Here is a 26,434-nt window from a genome sequence, read left to right as displayed (position 1 = left end):
CTACGGTGAGGCAGTGATTGGTTACTGAACAGTTAAGAAATTAGTGTTTCCACATTTGGGCAGTATGTGCGTGTGACCTGGTGAAATAAAATAGCATTTTGATTGGTTGTGTTTTGACTTGTTGTGAAAAGGAAAGCAAGCCCCTTGTTAGATTTTTTTGTGTGTTTTAGGTAGAGAATTGTGTATGGTGTTTTGGAAAAAGTGTTTTATGCGATTGAATACTTAGTTTAAGACTGAGAAATGGCTTCTGGAAATTTGCTGTGTAGTTTTGCATTTTGACTGAGACATTTCAGAATTTGTGACATGAAAAGATTTTGTGTGTAAGCATTTGGGAAAAAAACTGTAACAGCAGGTGTTTATTACTAATGCTAAATTTATTCCTAACCACTTAAATTAACTTCAACTTATAATTAACATGCCAACTTCTGACATGGAAACCCTTTGCCTTAAACAAGTAGTTTTGAACCAATTTTGTTAACCCATAATTCATCTGTATAACTTCCAGTTTGCATTGTGGGAAGTGATTTGTCACCATTACTAAGATGTGCTGATTCTCGGTGTCTGTGTGATTTGAGTGATTCAGATGTTCGGTGTTTTACTGATGACACTCAATTAGCGGAACCCTATTTCTATCATGAATGAGTTCAATGAAATCTATCCCACAACATAATTATTGTAATAATACAAGACTAAAATCACTAACATCAGTGAATCAAATGCTAAAATATAATGCAACACTTTGCTTTTTGCTTTTAGTCTGTCTTGGCATGGCACAGTGTTTCACAAAAAGAATATGAGGAACGAGGAAATCAAGGAGATCAATTGTTAGTTTTCAGGTCTTCAGAACATTATCTTCTGCTGACTACAAATTCACTAGCTGATTAATCTTTTTTAGACAAATAATTGTGCAATATTTTTCGTTAAATATGTTATTAAAAAATGAAGTTTACTTCATTACCTAGTGTTTACTTCAATTCCGAACATAGGCTATCCCTATACTGAGTAATGTAATATGAAAGCTTAAAGGACACCTAAAATGAATTGTCTGCAGAGGGACCTTGCTTTGCATGAGTAGCATTCTATATTATTGTGGGACATTTGATAGGTATCCAAAGATATTAGTAAAAGTTATAAATATTTTTATACGATAACATGTTTATTTCACTTTGTCACTTCCACAACAAACGGCAACTTAAGTGTTTTTCACAATTAGACTTTATAATAATCATTAAACGTTGCTCTGTGCTCTAAAAAGAGTCACATTTTATGACCTCTCCTTGATTTTCAAGGTCTCAATATTTAAGTTTGTAGGCTTAGGTCCCACTTCTAAATCTACTCTCCGCAGTTTACCGTTTATGCACTTGTGCGTCTGCATTTTTTCGTGCTAGATTGACTTGCGCCTATACGCTGTGGTGAAGATGAAGTGTCCGCCTGAGAAAAAAAAACATTTGAGCGTGCCCGTAAAGACACGGTTCAACCTATAGAAGAACTGTAATTCTTATGAAGACTGAACAAGAGAAACAATGATTGTGATCCGGGCGTTCAAGTTCAGGTTTGTCAGAATATGCAACGGCCAGAGCTGAAAGCTCCACCCCTGCAGAACACCTCTTGTACAGCAGGTAAAGTGGGATTTCTTTCTCTGAACACCTGTCCTATTATGAATAGTGCCTTAATTCTGACAGAATTAAATTAGTTTAGTACAGTTAATAACCGAAGAATTGTTTGGTTGTCTTTTTCTATTTTATATTCAATCTTCAAAGTGAGCAAGGGCATAACAGGTGGAAAATAATGAAGCTTCAAAGCGTTAATGCATTTCTTATCATGTTCGCTGGCACCGTAGTAATTGGGTATGTATTTATACTTTTGTAATATGTAGGTGTTCTGTAGTCTTGGTTGTTTCACGGTTAAATTGCTAAACTACAGTAAATAATAATAATAATAATAATGATAAACACTGATTGAACAAAAATTTGGGGGCTTTTTATTGCGTGCATTAATAGACAATACACTAACTACGCAGCAATAAAACAGCCCACATAGGCTATGCTCCACAGTTCACTCCAAACAGACTAATCTGGAGAATGTGTTTTATATATGAGATGCTAAAACACAATTTGATTTGGTTTTCAAAAACATCTGCATGTTTTCAGAAGGTATTTTATTTATAGGAGCATATAGCCTTTTGTTCACGATTATGTTCATGCATGATTTATAATGTTTTAAAATATTATTTTAAATGTTTTTGAGACTAAATGTTTTTATGGGTACAGTTGTTTTTAATGTTATTTGAATTTACATTACTTTCCCAGTCATCTCGAGTTTAATTGTCTAAATGTTTTATTAGTCACAAGCCTACACTCTTAACTACAATCAGTTATAGCCTTTAACAAACACATCATAGCCTGAATTTAAAACAACATAGGTTTCTCGTATTTTTTCGTCGGTGTTTTATCATATTTTAAAGAAGGTACGCTATTTTTAGACTTTGTAGACAAAGAACAAATCCTCAGACTTTCCGAATGCAAATTTGAGTTCTCTGACGTGTGCGCCCGCCACCTGTGAGTTGATCGGAAAAACCCTACAGATGCTGCGATAAGGGAAGGGGGGTGTTCCCAAAGGTCCATTATAACATTTTAATCTCTTCAGTCAAAATTACAAATATTAATTTTTAATTCACCATATCCTAGCGTTCTCATTCCGCATGTGATGATAATAGTTTGTGGTTCATTCCGATATGCGGAACCTGACCTGCTACATAATAGACTAAGCTGAATCTCTGGCCCATAGTCTGTAATAGACCCACCCCACTTCTCAAGACCAGAATTTTGCCCCTACAGTATGAGCTAATTTGTCCGATTTTTGACAGTATTTTTAAAACTCGTGATAGCAATGTCAAAAAACCCAATATCCGTGTATATAGCTTTTCAATATTTTTTCTTCACATTTTATGAGTGCCTTGGGCTGACTTTTGCCATTTATCCTGATGAATCCCTTACCCAAAGAGCACTGACATCAAGCTACCTGAGATTTTTGTTTGTTTGTTTGTTTGTTTTGTTTGTTTGATTTTAGTATGATAAGTATTTGACAAAACATGTAGGAGGTAGCCTATGTTGCATCAAAAAGTGTGGTAATGATAACCATCCGACAAGCTAATCCAGCACAAATAATGCTTAGAACTTCACAAAGATGGTGTATTTGAACCTCATAATTTGAGGTGAATAAATACAAAAAGGTCCACTTTATGAGAACAAAAAGAAACACCGCTTTTAATAGGCTGGCTACTGGCCTGTATCGGCTAACCCCCGTTGAGAAACTTTTCTCTCTAGACACACCAACAGCTGTAAATTAATTTCAAGAGATTTTTGAATTATAGATTTAACCTTTATGTACTTTTCTAAACAATTAGTTTGTTACAGTATTTGGATGCCCTAAATAGCCTACCTCATCTGTAATTTCCTGATCATAATGATTTGACTATCAGCCTGGCTTTAACAGACTTGCTATCTTTTCCCTTACAGACTCTTTTATTTTGGCTTCACTTCCCCCTCATTAAGGTGAGTTTTTCCTAATTATGTATAATTCTTTCTAGAAATGAATGAGATCAGCCTGTACATTTATTACTTTAATTTAACAGTTAATAAAATATTTTATTCTACTTATATCACTCAGCAACAGTTCACCATTCATGAGATAAAAAGGCACTGTCTGCCTGAATAGATCAAGTACCAGATTAGCGTGTCGAATAAACTGTGGCTGTTGAGTAAGTTACATTTAAACTGTAAACATATAACTTATTTAATCTTTACAAATGTGCGTAAATACATTTTTATAAGTGACAAACTTTTGACTAAACCTAAAATTGGCGCTACCTTTTGGATCTTTAAAAAGTAAACCTTTCAAAAGGAAAAATCTCAGTTCTCAGGTCGAGATTCATGATAACATTGTTTTCAGACATTCGTGACATTTATTATTGCTTCACAGTGAGTCAAAATAAATGAAACAACATGAGAATCTAAAAAAAATCCATACTTAATTTGAGTATATTTATATTTTATAGATTTACTTATAATAGACAAAGATACACTAACCATGTTACAGCATTAACTATAATAAAAAATTTTCTGTTGCAGATATATAGAGCAAAGACTTTGCCTAAAGTAAGTATTGTCACTGCTCACATACTTACTGAAACTCATACTTTAAATGTTCACACAAAATAACAAGCTTTGAGGACCTACAAACATAAATAAGCAGTGAATACTGACATAAGCACAATAACATGCTAGACATCTACACAGATACAACCGAAGCTATAACAGAACACATTCATCCAATTATCACTGTTTGTCTTCTATTTCTTAGTAAAACTAAAAAGAGCCGGGAAAATGCTCTCTTGCAGTCGCCTCAAGGGTAAGTTCAAACATTGTTTTCAACATCTCTGCCCTAATTTTTATGATCTGTTTGTTTGGTTGTTGGATCTTATTCAGAGTCTAGAAAATATGTCTTTTGAAGATATTACATTTATATGCCAACTTCCATAATAAAGTGATGGAAAGTCAGGTTATTTTCTGTTACTGTACCTCAAATAAATACACATCAGCTTTTTACAGAAACCACTAACCAGCTTCAAAATTTTTTTGTTAAAATAGTCTGCACAATGAGCTCATGTTATCTAGATGTTTAATAAATAAATGTGTATTGCTACTAGTTAAGCAAACTGGTAAATCAAAGACATTTTAAAATGGACAAGAGCTTAAACTTTGAAAGTTCAATGGATGTTGGATTGAATGCAGCTGTTGACAGATAACCAGTAGGTTTGAATATCACTAGTAGAGTTTTATTATTAGTAAAGTCAGTGAAGAGATGTGATTTCATAATACATGTTAAGCTATGTATTTATTAGTTAAGTATGTATTTATGAAAATTAGTCAGAGGTAAGGAGGAATATTAAAATGTGACTACATCATAACCATTTAGTACTGAAATTTGTATTTAATCTTATTATATTTTATTTTGTCTTATTTTTATTCTATTTTGTTGTATTTATTTTACAGGTTCATATATAAGCAACCCAGTGTAGTGGGGTAAGAAAACAAATATTTGCTATTATATTATATTATATTATATTATATTATATTATATTATATTATATTATATTATATTATATTATATTATATTATATTATATTATATTATGCATATGTATTATCCTTATTTAAAACAGCCCAGATGGGAAAGTTGGTCCTCTGACACCATGGTTAGCTCCAATTGTATCTGAAGGAAGTTTTGATCCCACACTGATTGATGCAATCTACAAACAACAGAACATTACAGTAGCAACCACCATTTTCGCTCTTGGAAAGTAAGTTTTTTTATTTTATCTTTCTTTGATATTCAATTTTTAAAGGTACCGTTCAACAAAAAGGGACAATGGAGATAATTTACTATTCCCTTTCATTAATAACCCATTATGGAACAAACAGTTAGACCAAATTAGAAAGTACTATTGTTAAAAGGACACATGTTCGCTGGCTAGTTTTATCAATGTTTAATAAACTCCTGCATTGCCTACGAGGTGCGTTTAAACAAACCAGTTGTGTTGAAAACACCCTGAAATTGTTGTTCCACAAGGGACTGAATCTACAGTTAGTGGCTTGCAATGAGGAAACAAAGTACCTGATTATCTGCAGAGAAGGGGAGCATCACATTTGACTACACATTTGACTACATTTTTTTGACTGTTCTCCTCAGTCATATCCATTCTGATGGGATAAGGAGCATTGTATTTGTCTAAATATCTGTTAATCTCCATTTCCTCCAGTCCCTGCCTTAGTAAGCTCACCACTACCTAGCTAAGGAGTTCTTTCTGGCCAAAAACTTTATGTCCGCCATTTTTTTTTTTTTTGCGTTTGGGGAAGGGGGGATGGGAAGAATGATAAGCAACATACTACTTTTAAAGTTTACTATTTAAAGTTGCTTTTTTTTAAACAATTCAATTCCTCTTTGACGTATAACACTGAACCAAATAATACTAAATCTGACAACCTCTCACTTCTGTATTATACACATTCACACCAACAGTACTGGTACCAAATTCAGTCAGGCTCACGGCAGAGACCCTCCGGTTGACTGTCTCAGAAAAACAGCATTTGTTCCCAAAATCTTGCACAAGAGGGTCTTTGAATTGTGCACTCATTGCTCACCAAAGAACAAGCCATTACAAAGCTACCTTAAAACTTAGATCTTAAACATCACTTCCTGTACACTTCCTGTAACATGCGCAAACCATCAAGACAACTAACTGTTGGGCTGGGTCACCCACTTCCCACACCTCAAAGTCCATGATCCCACATTGCCAGAGACGGACTTGCCTAAATTTCAGGGTAATCCCAACATTCTCAGGCATAGACAGATTTTCTAAAGCATGAAGACTTATCCCTGCAAACAAACCTGTGCTAGCCCTTAATGGCTCTTTGTGCCCCCAGTGGGCTGCCAGGATAGGACCATTGAGAGTTTGCTCATTGGCAAAAATTGTTACATAATTGTTGGTTCTGCATGGGCAGCTCTCAATAAGCCCACACAGTGCACTATAAATTTTATATTGGGCAGAAAGATGGCGCATGCGGGTAGCTCAGTCACCTCACAACAAGAAGGTTGCTGGTTTGAGCAATGGGTGGGTCAGTTGGCATTTCTGTGTGGAGTTTTTTGTATGTTCTCCCTGTGTTTCCTCCACAATCCAAAGACATGCGGTACAGTTGAATTGAGTAAGCTAAATTGACCATGGTGTACAACATTGTAAAGATGTTTTGGATGTTGTCCCTTTCGACAGCATTATTAAAGATTAATGTCATTGTGTACATGCTCCATGTTGCGGTATCACTTTAAGGGTCCCTTTAATGCATTTTGTTGTATTTAAGTTACATTGCATCTACATGCCAAGCAATTCTCAATAGACTATAAGTAGACTGGGGTTGGGTTATGGTTAGTGTAAGTTGACATGTACTTGCAAAGTTCCTTAGATAAATGTTGAAAGTGCAGTATCAGCAGATGTTAAGCAGACAGTCTACTAATGCTCAAATGAGAAGTAATTGGCAGGTAGTTGCAATGCAACTTTTAGTCAACAAAATGTGCAATAGGGGCTATTAAAATAAAGGGCTTCATTTTCACGATCTAGGCGCAAAGTCAAAAGCGCAGGGCGGAAAAGCATTAAGGGCATATCTGAATCCACTTTTGCTATTTTAAGGATGGAAAAACACTTTTTTAAGGAAACCTTTTGTATGCACAGACATGCATTAGCCTATAGAAATAATTTCATTTGTTTAGAACAAAGATTTGTTTCAAAACTATTTCTGAATTCAGTTCTGAATTCAGCAAACAAATAAATGAACAATAATAATAAAGTTTGGTCAAAAAAGTTATATGCTAATACACATGCTATGCCCCATATGGTCCAAAACCTGACTGGTAGGCAAATCTAAGCTTGTTTTTAGTAAAAACAAAAATAAATAAACATATAATAAATAACACTAATAATAATAATAATAATAATAACAACAACAACGACAACATTATACAGAAGCAAGTTGTCAGGAATAAACTGAAAAAGCTCCCTGAGATGAAGAAGGCATGAAATCAGTGGTTTTTATATTTATGTAGAAAATAATATATATTTTTAAAAATATGATGAATAGTATTATAAGTGTTATCATCTCTAAAGTTGTGTCCCTTTTTTCATGGCCATGATTGTATCTCCTTAAAGAGAGCTCACCCAAAAGTAAACATTTACTCACTATTTTCACAACTTAAATGGTTCTACTGTTCAACAGTAAAAAAAAGAAACTCATAAAGGTTTGTAACAAGCGGAGGGTGAGTAAATGATGACAGAATATTCACTTTGAGCTGAACCATTTCTTTTTATCCAATTGCCAAAGTATTTACATTTCTATGATTCTTCCTTTCTGTTTTTCAGATACACCATTTTCCTAAAAGATTTCCTGGAGTCTGCAGAGCAACATTTTTTTGTTGGGTTTCGTGTGCACTATTATGTCTTCACTGATCATCCAGAGCAGGTTCCTGATGTGAAACTGGGTGAAGAACATGAACTGACGGTGATGACAGTCAATAGTTTAAGCAGATGGCAGGAGATGAGTTTGGGCAGGATGAAAAGGCTGGAGTTGCTGATTGAGAGTGGACTGGTCAATGATGCTGACTATCTTTTCAGTCTTGATGTGGATACAAAGTTCTACGGCCGCTGGGGAGCAGAGTCTTTGGGTGATCTTATAGGTGTGATACATGCATGGTTTTATTATACACCTCGTGAGCAATTCCCATATGAGCGAAGGCCTGAGTCTCAAGCGTTTGTCCCTTATTCTGAGGGTGATTATTATTATGGTGGAGCTGTGCTTGGTGGTTCAGTGAAGCAAGTATATCAGCTTGCTAAAACCTGTCGAGAGCAGCTGGACATTGATGCAGCTAAATCCATTGAGGCAGCATGGCAGGAGGAGTCCCATTTGAACAAGTACTTCATTTATAACAAACCCAGTAAACTGCTTTCACCCGAATATTCTTGGGATGATAAAAGAGGGACACCACGAGAGATGAAAATGGTTAGATTTTCTCAAGTTCCTAAAAACTATGATGAAGTTCGTCCAAACACATAAAAGCTTTTAAGTGAAGACTGTGTGAATCTTATTTTACCACTTTATCTAGCTCAGTGGTTCCCAACCTTTTTCTTTGGGGCCCCCCCCATAAACATATACAAACATTGGAGCCCCCCCACCATATAAATACACACGCACGCACGCACACACATATGTACTGTGTATATATATATATATATATATATATATATATATATATATATATATATATATATATATATACATATATGTGTGTGTGTGTGTGTGTGTGTGTGTGTGTGTGTGTGTGTGTGTGTGTGTGTGTGTGTTTGTGTAATATTAATATATAGTAATATGTATAGAAAATATTAATTAATCAGTTTTAACTTGTCTTGGCCTTCAATAAAACCAAAATTTAGGTAGGCTTTGTCATACTGTCTAATCTTCGCCTCTGAAGAATCACAGCATTTACGTTTGTCTGCCATTTTTGTTTTGATTTTGCCTTTATGACACGTTGACAAGCAGATTTCCCGAGTGAGCAAAATTAAATAATTATTTAAAGTTATTTATTTTAATTATTTTCACTATTATGTTGGAATTTTAAGCATGTGTTTAGATTATTTTTTATTTTTTGGGCTGCTCGATTTTGGGAAAAATCATAATCACGATTATTTTGGTCATAATTGTAATCACGATTATTCAAAACCATTGCCAGTTAAAGTCAAAATTATTAGCGCTCCTGAGATTTTTTTTTTATAAATATTTCCCAAATTATGTTTAACAGAGCAAGGAATTTTAACAGTATTTTCTATAATATTTTTTCTTCTATTTGTTTTATTTTAGCTAGAATAAAGACAGGTTTAAATATTTTGAAACCAATTTAAGGTCAATATTATTAGCCCCCTTAAGCAATATATATTTTTGATTGTCTGCAGAATAAACTACCGTTATAATGACTTGCCTTATTACTCTAATTAAGCCTTTGAACTGCACTTTAATCTGAATGCTTGTATTTTGAAAAATATCTAGTAAAATATTATGTGCTGTCATTATAGCAAAGACAAAAAGAAATCAGTAATTAGAAATGAGATATCAAAACTATTATGTTCAGAAATAAGTTAATAAAATATTCTTTCCATGAAACAGAAATTGGGCAGGAAAAGGTTTGCTAATTTTCAAGAGGGCTAATAATTCTGACTTCAACTGTATACATACAGTTATTTTCCACCCTGCAATGGAAAGAGAAATAAATACAATAGAATAAAAATATGAAACAAACTGTGCTTTAAGCATCTTCACTGTAAGAAAAACACTTTAGCTACAGCATTCCTTCAGTCAAGAGCAGCAAAGGTTTTCTCGTTATGTTTGTTTAATAATGATAAAAACAGGCGGCAGAAGGATTATAGCGCGCTGTATCTTTAATGGTTTCTCTTTCACGTCTTTTGATCCTCAACTCGTTTGTTTATTACACAAATGAGGGTTAATGTAAATAATCAGTAAACACCGCGTTTTGACACCTATTTGACCATTAAAGCGTTCACGTTAAGATGACTTTAGATGTCTGCGCTCCTCTGCTCGTCTCAGTGTGTGAATGAGAGTGAATACTGACCGGCCGCATGCTTCTGACTGCGTGATCGTGCTGCACACACACATAAGCTCTTTCGCGCTTTTAAGAGCAACACGTGTACAACTGTGGCGAAATATGATGCAATAATCATTTATCTCGATTAATGCTTTTTATAATCGTTTGAAACCGAAATCTAAATCGGATTTTCGATTAATTGCAAAGCCCTTTATAATAGTGGACCATGCCTTTTTCTACCTCAATACTTATCCTCTCCCGCGCCCCCCCCCTGTGAACTCTGGCGCCCCCCTTAGGGGGGCGCGGACCCCAGGTTGGGAACCACTGATCTAGCTAAATTAATGTTTTGACATCAACAGTTTATCTAACCCTGTCACTTCACAACAAGAAGGTCCCTTGTTCAAGTCCTGACTGGGTCAGTTGACATTTTTGTATGAAGTTTGCATGTTCTTCTTGTGTTTGTGTGGGTTTCCTTCAAGTGCTCTGGTTTTCCCCCTGGTCCAAACATACGCACTATAAATAAAAGTTGGGGGTTCATTCTGCTGTGGCGACACCTGGTGAATAAAGGGACTAAGTTGAAGGAAAATAAATGAATGATTGAGTTCACCTAACCTGACATGAAACAAACAATGTTAAAGGAATAGTTCATCTAAAAATGAAAACGTTTTTAAACTCCTAATTATTTTAGCTTTGTCACTATTTATACTGTTAAAGATATTTTGAAGAAAGCTGAATACCTGTAACCAGTGACTCTCCACATTGTACAAAAAATAAATATGATCACCAGCCAATTAGAATCAATCATTCAAGAGCCAAATGGTGTAAATAAATGTTCTTTTTATTTTTTATGGTATGCCACATTTTAGATTAGATTACAGAAAGCAGTTTTATATTAGATGTACATGCATGTGTCCTTTGGCCACTTTACATTGTCTCTGGATTTTTATTATTAAAGTAAATCGTAGAGAACAAGGTGTCATCATTTAATTTTTTTTTTTTAAGATGAAATTGATTTGAGTTTTATAGCACAATACACCATGTTGATTACTCTAACTAAATATATGGTTCTTTTAAAAGAAAATAATGACATCTGTCTCCTCTACTGGAGAGAAGTTCAAAACAGCTAAAAAAGAAATTCTCTAAAGATTGTCTTTGTGACAATCTGCTAATTAATTGACTCAATACTGTTGAATTATTAGAAAATTAAGGCTTCTCTGTGTATTGTATAACTGATTTTCAATTATTTTATTATTGTTCATAAAATGAGAGTCCAATCCTGCTGCCTTCCAGAATGTGTGGTACATGAGAGCAAACAACAACCATTATTGTGAGCTCCTACATCCTTGCATTGAAGTTTATGTTATCACATGAGAAGTTGTCCGACAAAAAAATAAGAATAATTTGATGGAAGATCACTAGGTGTTTATAGAAACTGTAAGCCGCCAGCCACAAGAAAAGGCTGTGCTGCAATGTGTCAAAACTGGTTTAGTCACTCCACCTATTTTATATGGTGTGACTGATGTGATAATTAATGTGCACTTCTTTCAAAACTGTCTTACTCTGATTATATTATTATTATAAGGAAATATGTTCTACACACCCATAATTATTCAAATGAATACCTCAAGGGTACATATTAGTACCTAAAAATTACAAAAGTGTTCCTCTTAAAATGTTTAGGTACTAATATACACGTTTGAGGTACCAATATGGACCCTTTAAGTACAAATACCTTTTGAAAAGATACCACCCCAGTGACAGCTTACTACCATTATTTCTGAGAGTGTATCTGGGAGCGCATGAGCATGTGCACTTTATACCAGATTACCCAATCTTTTATTAAATGTGTTATCTTTTATGTCCAATTCATAAATGAAGTGTTATTTTAATAATCTAACGGTATAAAAAATACATTTTTGTGGTTAAAATGATCAAATTATTTAAAATAGCAAAGTTCTTTTGTCTATTCAAATTGCCTTTTTCGATTCACCAACTAGAATGTTATTTTTAGCAGGTACTGGCAGAGTTAAATATTAGATTTTAATCTGACTGAAGAGTCAACGTTTTCTACTATGTCCAACTTTTTCAACTTTTTTTTTTTTTTTACTTTTCTGATTTTTTTGATTGAGGCAGGTCAGCAAAGACACATTGCACAAAAATATTCACTTTGAATGCTATCACTCAATCGAATGGGCATTATCAGTGATTATCAGCTGATAGATATGGGCCAGTAGGCTCAGAAGGCTGTTATCATCCATCCACATGGTTAATCAACAATACTAATAGAGAAGACTCCAGATCCACATGTGTTTTTACATTACTGTGGCTGTTGTGTTTGGGGTTGGGGTAGATAATAAAATTAGAATAAAATACAATTAATGGGAAATTTAAAAAATAATATAAATAATTCTTGTTAACTTCTATTCCAAATTATATCAGCCTTCTGAATCGACTAGTGTACACAGAAGGCCCCTTCTGGCCCATGTCAGCTGATAACCGTTGATAACACTCATTCAATTGAGTGATAACAATCAATCTACTGACTAAAATAAAGTACAACATCAACGTGTGTTCCAAGGGATTATTTATTAAACTTCTTCCAACAATATTTAAAGTACATATTTTTCGAGTCACACAAGTCTTAATCAGAAATGTCAGTCTATTTTTTTTATTTTTAAAAATCTTTTTTTTATGTTGAGCATTGAAGAGTACAAAAACATTATTTATTAAAAGTAAAAAGAAATGTTATTTAGTAACGTTGATAATTTTTAATATTGTCTGTACAATGGCAAAAAACATGAATCACAGCCATGTGCACGTGTAACAGGTATGGAAATTATTGTTCACTTTATCTATAGAATTACACAAAATGTGTGTTTTACCTGAAATGTTTATTAAGTATACCTGAGATGTTTGTCATTATGTGCGTCTTCTACTTTAAATTTATAAGAAAGTTTTTTAAATTTCCTGTTTTGTACCCGCTTCCTCCCTTTCTGCACTGACTGCACATGGGAGAGGCCTTAAATCTTAAATCATATTTACTTTAAAAATCACTTTTGAAGCTAGTTCTTTTGTTTAAATAATATTTTATACTCTCTTTTTCACATTTGTTTTATTATTTTTGTGTTTCCACTTTAATTTAGGATTTGGTTTATTTTTGTTTCACTAAAGCATGTGAAGGCTAAATGCATGGCCCTTTCCCTTTAAAAGCTTAAAGGGCGAAGACACTGTAAAATAGAAAAAAGAAGTTTATTCATAAACAAATTTCGAGAGGATCACGTGCTTATGATTGTTCACAGCTGTTCCAACTTTAGCTAATGACTGATTATCCTATCAGACAATCCTTAACTCACTATAAATAACCAGACTTTTCTCATCTCAATATCTTCGTCTTGAAGAAACCCCCCCCACCTAACCCTACTTTCCCTCCTTTCAAACGGGCATCACGGTGGCCAGTGATTAGCGCTGTTGCCTCACAGCAAGAATGCCCCTGGTTTAATTCCTTTTCAAACCAGACGGCATTTCTGTGCAAAGTTTGCTCGTTCTCGCCGTGGTCGCGTGGGTTTTCCCCGGGTCCTCCGGTTTGCTCCCACAGTTCAAAAACAAGCACTCTAAATAATTAATCAAAATACATTAGCTAAACTCTGAGTACACCTTTCAGCATCCATATCCGACACTCAGCTACAACAAGCAAGAAGGGGAATCTTCGAGATCTACCTGAGCTCAAACTCCCCTCTCGCCTTGCAACGCGAGGGAGCCCAGGACTCGAGGACCTTATAAGCTCAGGGCTCTCTCCCGGGACAGCACGCCAAACTAGCTTTACTATCAATCATCAGCTAAGTGTGAACTCTTGAAACGACACAACACAGAACCGGTTACACACACAACGTTGCCCTTACAAAATCAAATATTGATCCCAGCGTCAATATTGTATCATCAGAATCGTTGATTTTTTTACATGACTTCTTATTTATTTTTGCAAACATATAAAAACTTAAAAAGCATAGGCAAAGGGTGAACAAACTGTAGAGTAAGGCTGATATGCGTTTCCAGCTCCTACTTTTTCTATTAAAGATGAATATTGAAGACTTCTAAATTTATATTTTAGATTTTTACACTTGTGTTGTTGTTCAGATCTTTACTGCATGACTTGAAAAAAATGTTCATATATCCACCATGTCAACTTAAATTTTCTGCCAGCTCAATAAAAACTAGCATATGAACCTTAAACCCGCATTTTTGAGTTTTATGGTTTAACAAGTGACCGTGTTAGCTGGTAGAGTTTGGGTAAGCTTGTTGTTGTTGCTACTTAATCCTCCTCAAAATAACTACACAGCCCGCCCTCCCCATTTTGAAAGATGACCCAGTTCAACTGTACTTGTACTTGCACTGGTAGTTTTAAATTTTTAAAATTGTAACAGGTGCTGAAACATGTACTGCTTCTATATTTCATCCTATTGGGTTTATTTAATTTGTTGTACAATGGCGGTTAAATATGGAATGGCAACACCATAACAGCACCACCAATAAATACTCCACAACAGCACCAAATTTATAGGAACAGATTCAACTTGTCTGTATACTAAATTTAGCTGTGTACGGATATTCTGGTGATGTTCTGTTGTGCTTTTATATGTTTTTGTTTTCTTGCAGGCTCATATATTTGGGCTACACCTCCACTTCCATCAGGTGTGTTCATAATAATTTACTCTTTGAATGGGACATATCTGCAGATTGATTACTTATTAATCCAAATGTTGATGCACTATCCAATAGTACAATCTAGCCCTTCATGGATTGCATTTATGCTTTACAGTAAAAACAAAATTGCTAAATTAATGTGAGAAAATGTAAGTTTATAGTGAACCTATTCCAAGTATATACACAGTTACAGCGAACATTATTCATGCAGTCCTGCAGCTTGTCTAAAAAAACTTGTATCTGTTGCAGATTTAAAGTACAAAGAATTTTCACTGCTCATGCTCAAACATGTTTAAAACAGACTTCACATGCTGTACAAAAGCACATTCTCAGAAGCACACATACATCTGTATGCACATGCATTTAAATGTGTAAGAAATCATACTTCTCATCGACTGCACATAAAGCAGCTACATAGCAAAAACTGACTTGCCTATATAAATAAATGCGTATCAAAGAAAGAAAACACACACACATATGTAGCCGCATAGTAAGAAGATTCAAACACAAAAGTTATGTTTTTTATTGATCTCCTGTTTCTTAGCATAACAAAGGAGAACCAGGAAAGTGTTCTCTTGCAGTTGCCACAAGGGTGAGTACAAACACTACTTTCAATTGCGCTGCTCTAATTTTTGTGATCTGTATGTTTAGATGTAGTAAACTAAATTTGATTCTTAAACAGGAAATGTGATCTACTCAACACTTGGCTCAAGTTTTGTACACAGACGTTATTCTTAGGAAACTTCCTTATTTGATTTATATACCAGCTTCGTTAAACATACAATGGGACGTCTGGATGTTTTCCTGAACTAGTTCTGACAGTTCATTTTGGCAAGTTACGTAAAACAAAACTGGTTCATCCTCACAACGATTTGATTGTATGTCACTTTGGACAAAAGCATCTGCTAAATGACTTTATGTAAATGATTTGCAACCCCGAATAATAAAATTATACATGTTCAACAAATTCAAATCAAGTCAGTAATAATAAATTTAACTGTAATCATAATAATATAAATCATGTTCAAACGTTTTCATTTAAGTTTTAAAACAAAAACACCCAAGTACAGTCACTCATGTGCAATAGTGGTTGTCATGCATATTTTGGATGTAAAATAAACTATTCGTCTGTTTACAGAAACTATATTCATCTCATAAAAGCTATACAACCTGCAAAATAGCCAATAGTGAGTCCGTCACCCTGTTTGGTGGAACATTTGTGTTAATATTCTTTAATAAATTAGCAAAGAATTTAATTCAAAAGATGATTGAAATCTTGTATTATTGTTTAATGCCACTGCGTTTAATATTATGATTTATGTCTAGTAGCATTTTTTTTATTTCATTTTTTACACAATAGTCACAATTTCCTGTCACATTATGTTGGCTGAAGACTGAGTAAAATTTTTTGTTTTTTTGAATTACAGAGACCACTGCTCTCTGTATGTTTATAACAAACCCAGTAAACTGTTTTCACCCGTGTACCTGTGGCAAGACTTCAAACTGTAGACAAATGAGGTCAAAATCATTAGCTCTTCTCAAGTTATTAAACATTATGCTGCTGTTCGTCCAAACCCATAGTTTACTGAAACGTAACAGATTTTATGCTTTATATTTTAAACTGGTGTAATTTTAATGTTTTTGTAGTCTTTAGCAAAAACTGTGGCGAAATATATCTCTCATAAGCTATACATCAACATTTGAAGTGACCATTTGCTGAAAAAAGCCATTTAGATAAGTGTATAGTGTTGGTTTACAACATAAAAAAAATTCAAAAACTATTATTGTTATACCACAATACCTTATCAAAACTATCTTTTTCCCTCAGTAAATTCAAATAAAACATAAGTTGTCTACAAATTATAAACTCTTACTAAAACTCAGTTAAAGGTACTTTTGCAAATGTGAATTTAAATAATGTTTTACATACAGTATATTCCAAAAATCATCATGATCTATGGTTCTTACTAAATGGAAATAACAAATCAAAACTAAAAACGAATTGTCAGTCTGGGTTTGGGTTTCCTCAAGCATTGTGACAGTATGTGAACTGGTGTGATATATTATGAAATATTAAATTGATAATTTGCTAAAAACTGTAAACTGTCTTTATTTCCCCTCACAGTTTTATACAAAACTGCAAAAATAGTTTTACTACAAGGAAGATTGATATACACTCAGATTATGTTTGCTTGTTGTTCAAACTTATTTTAAATGAGCTAAAACAACTCAACAATTCTTAAGTTTTTTGGGGGCAGCTTAACTGTTTTTTGCTCAATCCACTTCAATTTCTTACTTAAAGAACTTAAGTTAATTCCTTCCAAAGAACATGAACACACACACACACACACGTAAAAAATGACAAAAGCTGCTTTTCCACTATCGTGCCAAACCGTTCTAAGAACACTTCGGTACGGTTACGGTTGTTTCTCCACTGAGCCTGGAACGGCGCGGCACGATTACAAACCGTTCTCGGCCCGGAATTCTCGGCACGGTTAGACAACCGTGCTGAACTGTGCCGACAGATTCTGTGTGTTGACGTCGCGACTCGGTTGCTAAGCTACCACAGCTGGCTCAGCAGAAGCGCGCTAGTCATCAGACATCCTCAATAAGCTACAGTACATTTATTATAAAATAATGATCCAGGTCTAAACGATACAGTTTGAAAAGGGTTTTAAAACCATAGAGCAGTCTCTGGCAGAGAAGTGAATAACTCGTCACATTCTTACGAAGATATTTTATTCATTAAAGTTATTATTTTATTGACTTGAATACAGACCTACTTTGCCTGCCTGAATGTGAGTTTATTGCACGCAGCGCTGTTTTTCACAGCACAAAACTTGCTCTGATCCGGGAGAGACATGTCAGCAATTTGCGCTGCTGACTTTTTTTTCCTGCTGCGCATCGAATAAAGCGAAGTCACGCTTTGCATCGTCGATGTCCAAATTCCACAACAACATCTATAAAAAAATGGAACACGAACTTGCAGACTCTTTTAACAACGAGGAAATAATTGCACTCTTTAATTCAAAGCCAGGGACAGCTTGTTAATTCCGGCGAGACCACCTGAAGGACGGCGTGTTGTAATGTCGGCCGTCCAAAAGACTTTGCTTGAAAGCTTTATGGAGCGGCACTGTAACTGTCCAAGGTACTGTTTAATGATTTATATTATAGCATATGCACTAATAAACAAGTCAAAACAATGAATGAATTAAATAAATATGGATTCTTAAATGTCAGTATTGCTTTTACTCAAAAAATATCAATACGTTTTGACAAATGTTTTATAAAAATAAAATGAGCAATTTTCATCATTTCAGCTAGGCAATTATATGATTCAGTTATACATAAGTTATATGACATTTATGAGGCATGTAACATGTTTCTGTGTTTTTGTTTTTTTGTGGTGATCTTTAATATAGCTACGCAAATATTTTCTAAAACGTCAAGCAATAATTCGCCTTCAGCTTGTTAGTTAATTATGAACACAAAAATAATTATAATAATAAAAATAAAATGATCAAAATAAAAAGATAATAGCAGCATTTTGCTAAATATAATAGTCCTTTATATGCTTTATATCCTGCTATATGTGTTGTTTCATATTCGTTTTTTATTTCACTTGCTGCATTCGTTATTTAATGTTTGAATAGTAAAACAAATAACAGCCATCACTTAATTGGTTTCATTTTACCATCATAATGTAGTAGTATATTTTATATCATTATCAACTTTTGATATAAAAACGCAGTGTAATTTAATTAATTGTTAAAAATGAAATAATTTATGTGCTGTGTTTTTATTAGTGAAAGTGCCCGCTCACCTTTGACAAGGCCTGTCCAAAATGATATTTCTGCCACTATATACAAATGCACTATTATTGTTGTCTTATCATTCTTTATTTTTCTGTTATGTTCAGAGATTTTAAATATTTATTTCCCCTCTAATTATTTTCAATCATCACGTTACATTTTGGTAATTTTCCCTCCAAATAAAATTTAGCCAGAGCTGCGCAACATATAAATAAATAAGAGTGCACATGTAGCTATATTTAGCACCCCTATTTGATAGAGCGGCATAACAGTGTTTAGTTACATGGTTGCTTTTGCTTTTATGAAAAAAAAAATACTTGTTTCGGCTCTTATTTAACTTTAATTGAACAAAGGGAGCCGTTTACATTGCGTTACTTAGGCAACTACTGATGCGTTTTGTGTAATGTTTTAAAGAGCTTTGTCGCAGCACGACCGTGGAAAATGAAACCGTATCCGTGCTGTCTGGCCCGGTTTGGCACGGAATGGAACAGTTCTGTTTAAAGAACGATTCAGCACGATAGTGGAAAAGCGGCTATACATTCTAAAATGTAACCATAGCTGTTTAGAAAGTCCAGTTCTGCGAGTGGTTCACATCTAAGTATACAATTCTTATCGAGTTCATCTATCGAGATTGTTTCCATGATAACTCAAACCTGGGTGTGATGTTTTATCACATTCCAGTTTGTGCGTTTCAGTTTGATCTTTCTCCACTCCCTACAAATTTTTTTTTTTTTTTTTTTTTTTTGCAGTCATGAGAGCCTGTGCAGGTTTCCTGTCAACACATGTCTTACACCAACTGTATATAGTATTTATGTATTAAATATACCATTTTTTGTCCAGCTGCTTGTAGACTTTTTCAAAACATTGTCATCTTTTTTCAAAACTACACACAATTCTCAAAACTGCACACACAAAATGCAAAATGTCTCACATCTCCTTCCTATGTAACACTGCATTCAAAATGCCATAAGCGCATGTCAGAATGAAGCATTTGCATCAAATGGCAAACATGTCTTTCATAATAGTAAATGATTAGATATAGCATGTCAACACTGTTCTAAATCTACAGCTGTTTGCTCTTTCATGGGCTTATATAAAAATTTCAATGTTAATAATGCAACACTTTGGTTTTAGGCTGTCTTGGCATGGGGCAGTGTTTCAGTAAACAAAGAGAATATGAGGAATGAAAAATCAAGGAGATCAAATGTCAGTTTTCACCAGAGGTCACATTAGGGGAACGCCGTGCTGGAAGGCAAAACATTACTATATCCTGCTGACTTCAAATTCACCAGCTAATTAATCTTTTTTAGCCAAAAATCATTAAAAAAATACAACAGGTAATTGTTGTGTAAGGTATAGTATAGCGTTAAATATGTTACAGTTTTTTCCAACTGCTTACATTTTCAAAACAGTATCTCCTTTTTTCAAAACTACACACAATTCTCAAAACTGCACACAAAAATGCAAAATGCCTCACATCTCCTTCAAAATGTAACACTGCATTCAAAATACCCTGAACACATGTCAGAATGAAGCATTTGCATCAAATGGCAAACATGTCTTTCATAATATAACACTTTTGAATATAGCATGTCAACTCTGCTTTTCTAAACCTAAAGCTCTTTGCTTTTTAGACTTATATCTACAGTTCAGTTCAGTACAATGTACTGGAGTGACAATAGTAAGTACACTAAACAAAACATATTTATTAGGCCAAACATTCTTGGTGTTTTATAGCATATAAAAAAACATAAACATACTTTATGTAAAAATGAAAGAAAGAACATGTGTAAAGCAAACGATTATTCATTAGAATACAGTAAAGAACACAATTGTGTGTGAGCGAAGTCTCACACTTCTGCCTAGCCAAAGACAATGAAAGAAGACTGAACTTTACAAGGCCTGGGTAATTAATAATCAATAAGCAAAACAACTGCATTATGACAGTGAACTACACCTGTGGCAGAGTATGTCAACTAACACATAAAGTTAAAGTTGGTTTTATATTCGCACATTCAGACTTTCTCCTTAATATTATAATTTCAAAAAAGTATTATCTGCAAACTCTAAATTGCGAAATCATATTAGCAGACTATCAAATGACAAATGACTATCAAAGTACAACATTGTTCACAGTCAAATAAATTGTGGTAATGTTGTATTTCAAGTAACACTTGAAGGTTTTTCAGACCAGATATTTAAAGTGCCGTGATAGGGAGTGTGTCACAAGTTGTCACTGAATGATTATAATTCATAATTCAGCAAAGCGCGAACTTACCTGATATAACATGAGAACCAGCATTTCTAATCAGGTCATCACTTCATTCGAATTTGGCATCTTACCTCACAACACAACATGTTTACCTTTGCAGCCTGTCTTTTTTTGCAACCGGGGACCAGTATGACATCATGTGGGACGTAGGTTGGTAATTGGTCTATAGGCTAAGCAGCATCACATTTAACTCAGGGGTCTCAAAGGGCCGGCCCACGGGCCATTTACAGCCCGCCCTCCTTCTCCCTCCAGACTGTAATGCTGGATCCCACATTGCTAAAGACTGACTTCACTGACTTGGGTCAACATATTTCTTTACATAGTCCTTTCCATATTAAAAAAATATACAAGTCCCAAATTTGGCTAAAAGCTGGTTTCTGCATTAGATTTTGCTGCTATATCTTTTCAGGTTTATCAGACTTACAATTTTTTAATTAATAATTGTTAAGCATTATTTTTCTCAAAATATGGCAAGCCACTTATTAACATTATATTTTCAATAAATATAAGTCAAAAAATAAGTTTGTCTGGCATGGGGAGATATAGCAACAATCTTGAATTCAGAAGGCAAATTTTGACCACGTCCTATAGCATAACAGTATATTGGCTTTCTCAAGCCAAACATAACAACGTAGGCCATGTTCACAATATATAATTTGATATAAAAGCATATTTTTCTCTGTTTCAGCCTCTCATCCACACAGAGACTGCATTTTTAGGAAACAAAAATGTATCTTTTGAAAACAGAGGCTTTCAAAAATGATCATGCATTTTATTCATATTCATATGGTAAAATATTATTTTACCAACTATTTACTAACCCTCAAAGGGTTGCATATAGTTTAACAGAAAAAAAAAACTCATAAAGGTTTGCAACAAGTGGAGGGTAAGTAAATGATGATAGAATTTTCACTTTAAGCTGAACTATCCATTTCTTTTTATCCAATTGCAAATATATTTACATTTCTATGATTCTCCCTTTCTGTTTTTTAGATACACCATTTTTCTAAAAGATTTCCTGCACTGTAAACCCTAATGCTGTAACTAATTAATTGAGTTGAGTTCTATTAACTTAAATCATTAAAATTCGTTTATCTTAATTAACCTTGATGAGTATTTAGAACTTTTTCTTATTTTTGAGTTTGTAAAAATTTAATCTTTCAAGTAAGGTGAACAATTCTGCTGGGTTTAATCTATACAAAATGTCTCTTTAAAGTTTCATTAACTCAAATTCTGTCAGCCTAGTGATTTTGCGTCTGACGTCATCCAGGTTCACGTACGTGCTCATGCTTCATTCGTTTTTTTCAAGATGGCGGATCGGCCTCGCTTCACACTACAGTAAGTAAAATATTTACAAATCCAAGAAATATTAAATGTATGTTTTAATTAATATAATCACAGTAACAGTTCAATGTAATGTAGAGTTAATCAGGGTGCGTTTACATGTCGTACATTACAGAAAACATGTTTAGCCTCACTTGTTGCTAACTAACGTTAACATTACTGTTTAAAAAGTTAGAATCAGTGCAATGTTAGCGTTAGTTGTAATGTGTTAACTCTGAATTTTAACAGAGTGTGATAAAGACAAAAATATTTAAAATCGGCAGATTACATTTTTCAAAAAAATTTAAATCTTGGCGCGAGTATGCCTTTTCTCAGCCTGTGCTGAAGTTGTCATGGAGACGTGCGCTCTCACAACCGCATGTCATGGCGCTGCGCTGAACTCCATCCAGTCTGTGAATGTGGTATTATCTTCGCGATCTGTAGGCACTTCGGAAACGAAAGGCGCAAGAAACGTAACGTTAATCATAACTCAAATGATCTCCGCCTAAACACTTAACGGTATTTTCTGATGACGCGCAAAAACGTAGTCTCAAAACTTAACTCTGTCACACGCAGCTTGTTGCTTGCTGATCCATGTATGAGGATAGCCTGACGGAGAACATTTAAGCTGCGCTCCTCACCTGAGCAGGTACAGAGCAGAGCTTCATTTTACACTACCACATTGAGGTAAAGTTGGTTTTATATTCATACATTCATTTAGTAACAACTTGTGACTCGCTCCATAAATTGTTTACCATGGTTCTTTGTCTATTCGTTCTGAAATCACATGCAAGTATGACATGAAAACAACATTACACTAAATGCACTATTTTTTTTGACTGAACAATGTTGTACTTTGAAAGTCATTGGCTGCTAATATGATTTCACCATTAAGAATATGCAAAAATTACCTTTCTGAAATTATATTATTAAGGAGAAAGTCTGAATGTGTAAATATAAAACTAACTTTACCTCAATCACCAGCACTGATCAACACTTAATATTTCCTCGCGCTTAAGACGACATCTCTGCATATCAATGATTACCTGATTAATGCGATCAGTTAAGTGAGTTTAAATGTCATTTAGGTCAAATGTATTTTAAAGGTATGATAAAAGTTTGTTTTTTTTTCAATCTATTTTTTAAAATGTCTACTCTGGAGAGAATATAAACAGCCTAAAAAACAAAGTATGCATATCTATAACACATTAATACAAAATTATGTTATTAAATAAAATAATAACAAAACAAAATATTCAAGACGTGGTAAAGAAGACAGTTTTCTGATGTGCAAATTTTGTAGCTTAAAATATATATTTATATCTTAAAAATATAAATATTTTAGTCTATATATTTTTACATCATTAGACAATAAGGTAAGTTTTGTTATTTCTAGCTTTTAAAATCAGGCCTTAAATTTCTTTGTCGTCCTATTCAGTTTTAGAAATTTCAATACTGTTTAAATCTGTGTTCATCGAATTAAAGCAACTAACATGATAATCAGCTCTATTGCTAACCGTTTTGGAGGTTAACGTTAGACATCAGGCAATTGTACTACTTCCACTCTCAGCTAAATGACACTATGACTTTGTGTACATACAGATTTGAAGGTCAGGTGTTGCTGACTACAGATAGGTTCTTAAATGGAGGCATGTGAAAGGTGGGTAAAATATTTATTTTGTACTACTATGCCTGGCATATCCAGATAAAATAAATATTACAGTGTATTTATCAATGATACTTTTGCAGCAAGGAAAGTGAAACTTCAGCTAGACCTTGAGTTCAGTTTACAACATGAAGATCCTGCTTTCAACATCTGATCAACACCTGATTTTCATCTGAGGTAAAAAAAATAGATAAGTAAATGAAACATAATAATAATATTAATACATTTTTTCTAGAATTGTATATTTTGTGGTGTGGGTTTGTTTTATGAAATTCTCTCTTGTTTCTTTTTGCTGTTTGCAGAGTACCAACATGTTACAAATGAGAATTTTCCCCACAAATTCTTTGCACAACTGGACCACCACCTATTTCATTTGATGACAATTTTAAGGCAAACAGCATCCAAAACTGGCAAGACAGCAGATACCCTGGCTAATCTTTTAAAGGTTTATGATGAGCAGGTATGTTTGGGGTCACGTGTTAAAGTATACATTAAAATATAATTTGAATTATTATCATTTTTTTAATTTTTAAAAAATTGATTCTTGATTTCCAGGAACTGCATGATGTCAGTTCATGACGGACTACTGTTATCAGAGGTCTTTTGGTCTTGCTGCGTGAGCGTGACTTAAGATTCTTTAGGAACACCATGGTAAGACTTCATTCATTCTTTTCACAATTAGGCATGTTTAATGAAAAGATGAAAGTTTTGAAAATTTTTACTTAATAACATATTTGTAATCAAGAATAGTTGATGAATCATATAATATTGGCTCAGTCATTTTGATACTGTCCTTACATTAATATCCTTGAATTATGTTTTTAGATTGATAATCCTGCTGACTGAAGATGCTTTATTGGCCCTGCATTCACTGAGGGTCTCTGTTGTCCTGAAGAATGAATTGGACACCACCCACAGCACACTTCCAGACCTTTCTTGTCTTGTATGGATTAATGTATGCTCTTCACATAATATATAGTACAGGACTTTGAACTTGTGCAAAAAGTTTTGCTTGGCATGGATGATGGAAAATAAAAAGTCTCGAAGCATGGAAACCTTAAAGAATGAGTTGATGTAGAGCTTTTTTTTTTTTACTTAATAAAGACTGTCTCTGGGGTAGTAACTTCAAAACATTTATTTACCTTTAATTGGTAAGTATGCATTTTATTATATATAGGGATAGTTTGTCCAAATGTAAAATTCTGTCATTTACTAACTCTTCACTTGTCCCAAACCTGCTTGAATTTCTTGCTTCTGTTGAACACAAAAGTTAAGTAAAGCTGACAACCTGTAACCACTGACTTTCTAATAGGAAAACAAATACTGTGGAAATCGGTGGTTACAGGTCTCAGCTTTTTTTTTTTTTTTCAACAGAAGAAAGAAACTCAAACAGGTTTGGAATAAGTAAATGACAGAATCATAGTTCAACCAAGACTGAATATATATATATATATATATATATATATATATATATATATATATATATATATATATATATATATTGTAACGAGCGCACACATGCCACGTCGCCCTGGTCGCTAATTCAACCCAGCTGGACCATCATCAACACAGGATCGTTCACAGCTGGACGTCATCAAGTGGAGAGGCATATAAACCAAGCCCACGCAAGGAGAAGATGAGCTTCATTCACCCAATGACTCCATGCGCTAACGCTTGTCTCTCTGTCTCTCCACAGCAGACTCCAGCTCGTGACGATCCCACATCCGACTACTCATTGTCCTTCACTTACTTCCCGGAGCACCAGAGCACCTCACCTTGAAGAAGAGCACCGTTTACACCCCATTCACGTTGTAAATAAAGCACCCTTCGGGGACTTGTCTGTAAACTTATCCAACTGTGTCGCTGTTTTCCCTCTGCCTCGCTACAATATATATATATAATCTGCTCTCGGTTAAACAGAAATTGGGGGAAAAATAAATGGGGGCGAATAATTCTGACTTCAATGATATATATATATATACACAGTTTCTGTGTAGTTTACACTAAACGAGTCACTTCACAGAATGTGCACTTATTATTTTTTTTTAACGAATGCCTTAAGAGTAAGTTTTACACTTATTAATGTATTATTAAATTTTATCAAACTTATAGTTGTTTTTTCTTGAGGCTCTTATGTCTGATATCATATTTACATTGTGGGTAATTTTTATTAATTTCAGAATAGTGTTCATTTTCAATCTCTATGTCTAATAGTTTTTATCGTTTTAAGACATTTGTAATTGCATAGGAGACAAATTTGAAAGTACTGTTGGACAGTTTTTCTTTAACAATAAATGTCTAAAATGGTATTGTCTGTGTGTTTTAAATTACAGATTTATGGGGTTTAAAGATTAAAATAATGGCTAATTTTAATTGTGAACTGACGATGGAGAAGTTAATTTAAAAAAATGCTATCAAAATGTATGAGCTGGGTGACTAAGTATGTAAAGGTGAGATAAAT

The 26,434-nt window shown here is 34.0% G+C and overlaps 1 protein-coding gene across 6 annotated transcripts; it reads left to right on the top strand.

Annotated features, from left to right (window-relative positions):
- Positions 1-1,303: 1,303 nt before the first annotated feature.
- On the top strand, positions 1,304-26,280 carry gbgt1l8 (globoside alpha-1,3-N-acetylgalactosaminyltransferase 1, like 8). Of its 6 annotated transcripts, none has more exons than XR_015489826.1 (13): positions 1,652-1,847; positions 3,519-3,554; positions 4,131-4,157; positions 4,363-4,410; positions 5,055-5,084; positions 5,224-5,361; positions 21,978-22,322; positions 23,910-23,967; positions 24,057-24,150; positions 24,276-24,433; positions 24,529-24,624; positions 24,799-24,928; positions 25,670-26,280. XR_015489826.1 is itself a non-coding variant. In XM_087250901.1 (8 exons), exons 2-8 carry the CDS (start codon positions 1,789-1,791, stop codon positions 8,657-8,659), a joined length of 1,029 nt encoding a protein of 342 aa, XP_087107027.1. In that variant the 5' UTR covers positions 1,304-1,619; positions 1,761-1,788; the 3' UTR covers positions 8,660-8,674.
- The last annotated feature ends 154 nt before the right edge of the window (positions 26,281-26,434 follow it).

The sequence above is a fragment of the Danio rerio genome, chromosome 5, assembly GCF_052040795.2.
Source record: "Danio rerio strain M-AB ecotype USA chromosome 5, GRCz13ab, whole genome shotgun sequence".
Lineage (NCBI taxonomy): Eukaryota > Metazoa > Chordata > Actinopteri > Cypriniformes > Danionidae > Danio > Danio rerio.
Note: the sequence above shows the minus strand (reverse complement) of the source record. Positions and strands in the feature narration are given on the sequence as shown.

Bases quoted from the DNA above. Each gene is read 5' to 3' on its own strand.
- gbgt1l8 (XM_087250901.1), top strand. From the start codon at position 1,789: ATGAAGCTTCAAAGCGTTAATGCATTTCTTATCATGTTCGCTGGCACC. The intron at 3,555-4,130 runs GTGAGTTTTTCC...TTTCTGTTGCAG, and splicing joins TTCACTTCCCCCTCATTAAG to ATATATAGAGCAAAGACTTT. The intron at 5,362-7,968 runs GTAAGTTTTTTT...TCTGTTTTTCAG, and splicing joins ACCATTTTCGCTCTTGGAAA to ATACACCATTTTCCTAAAAG.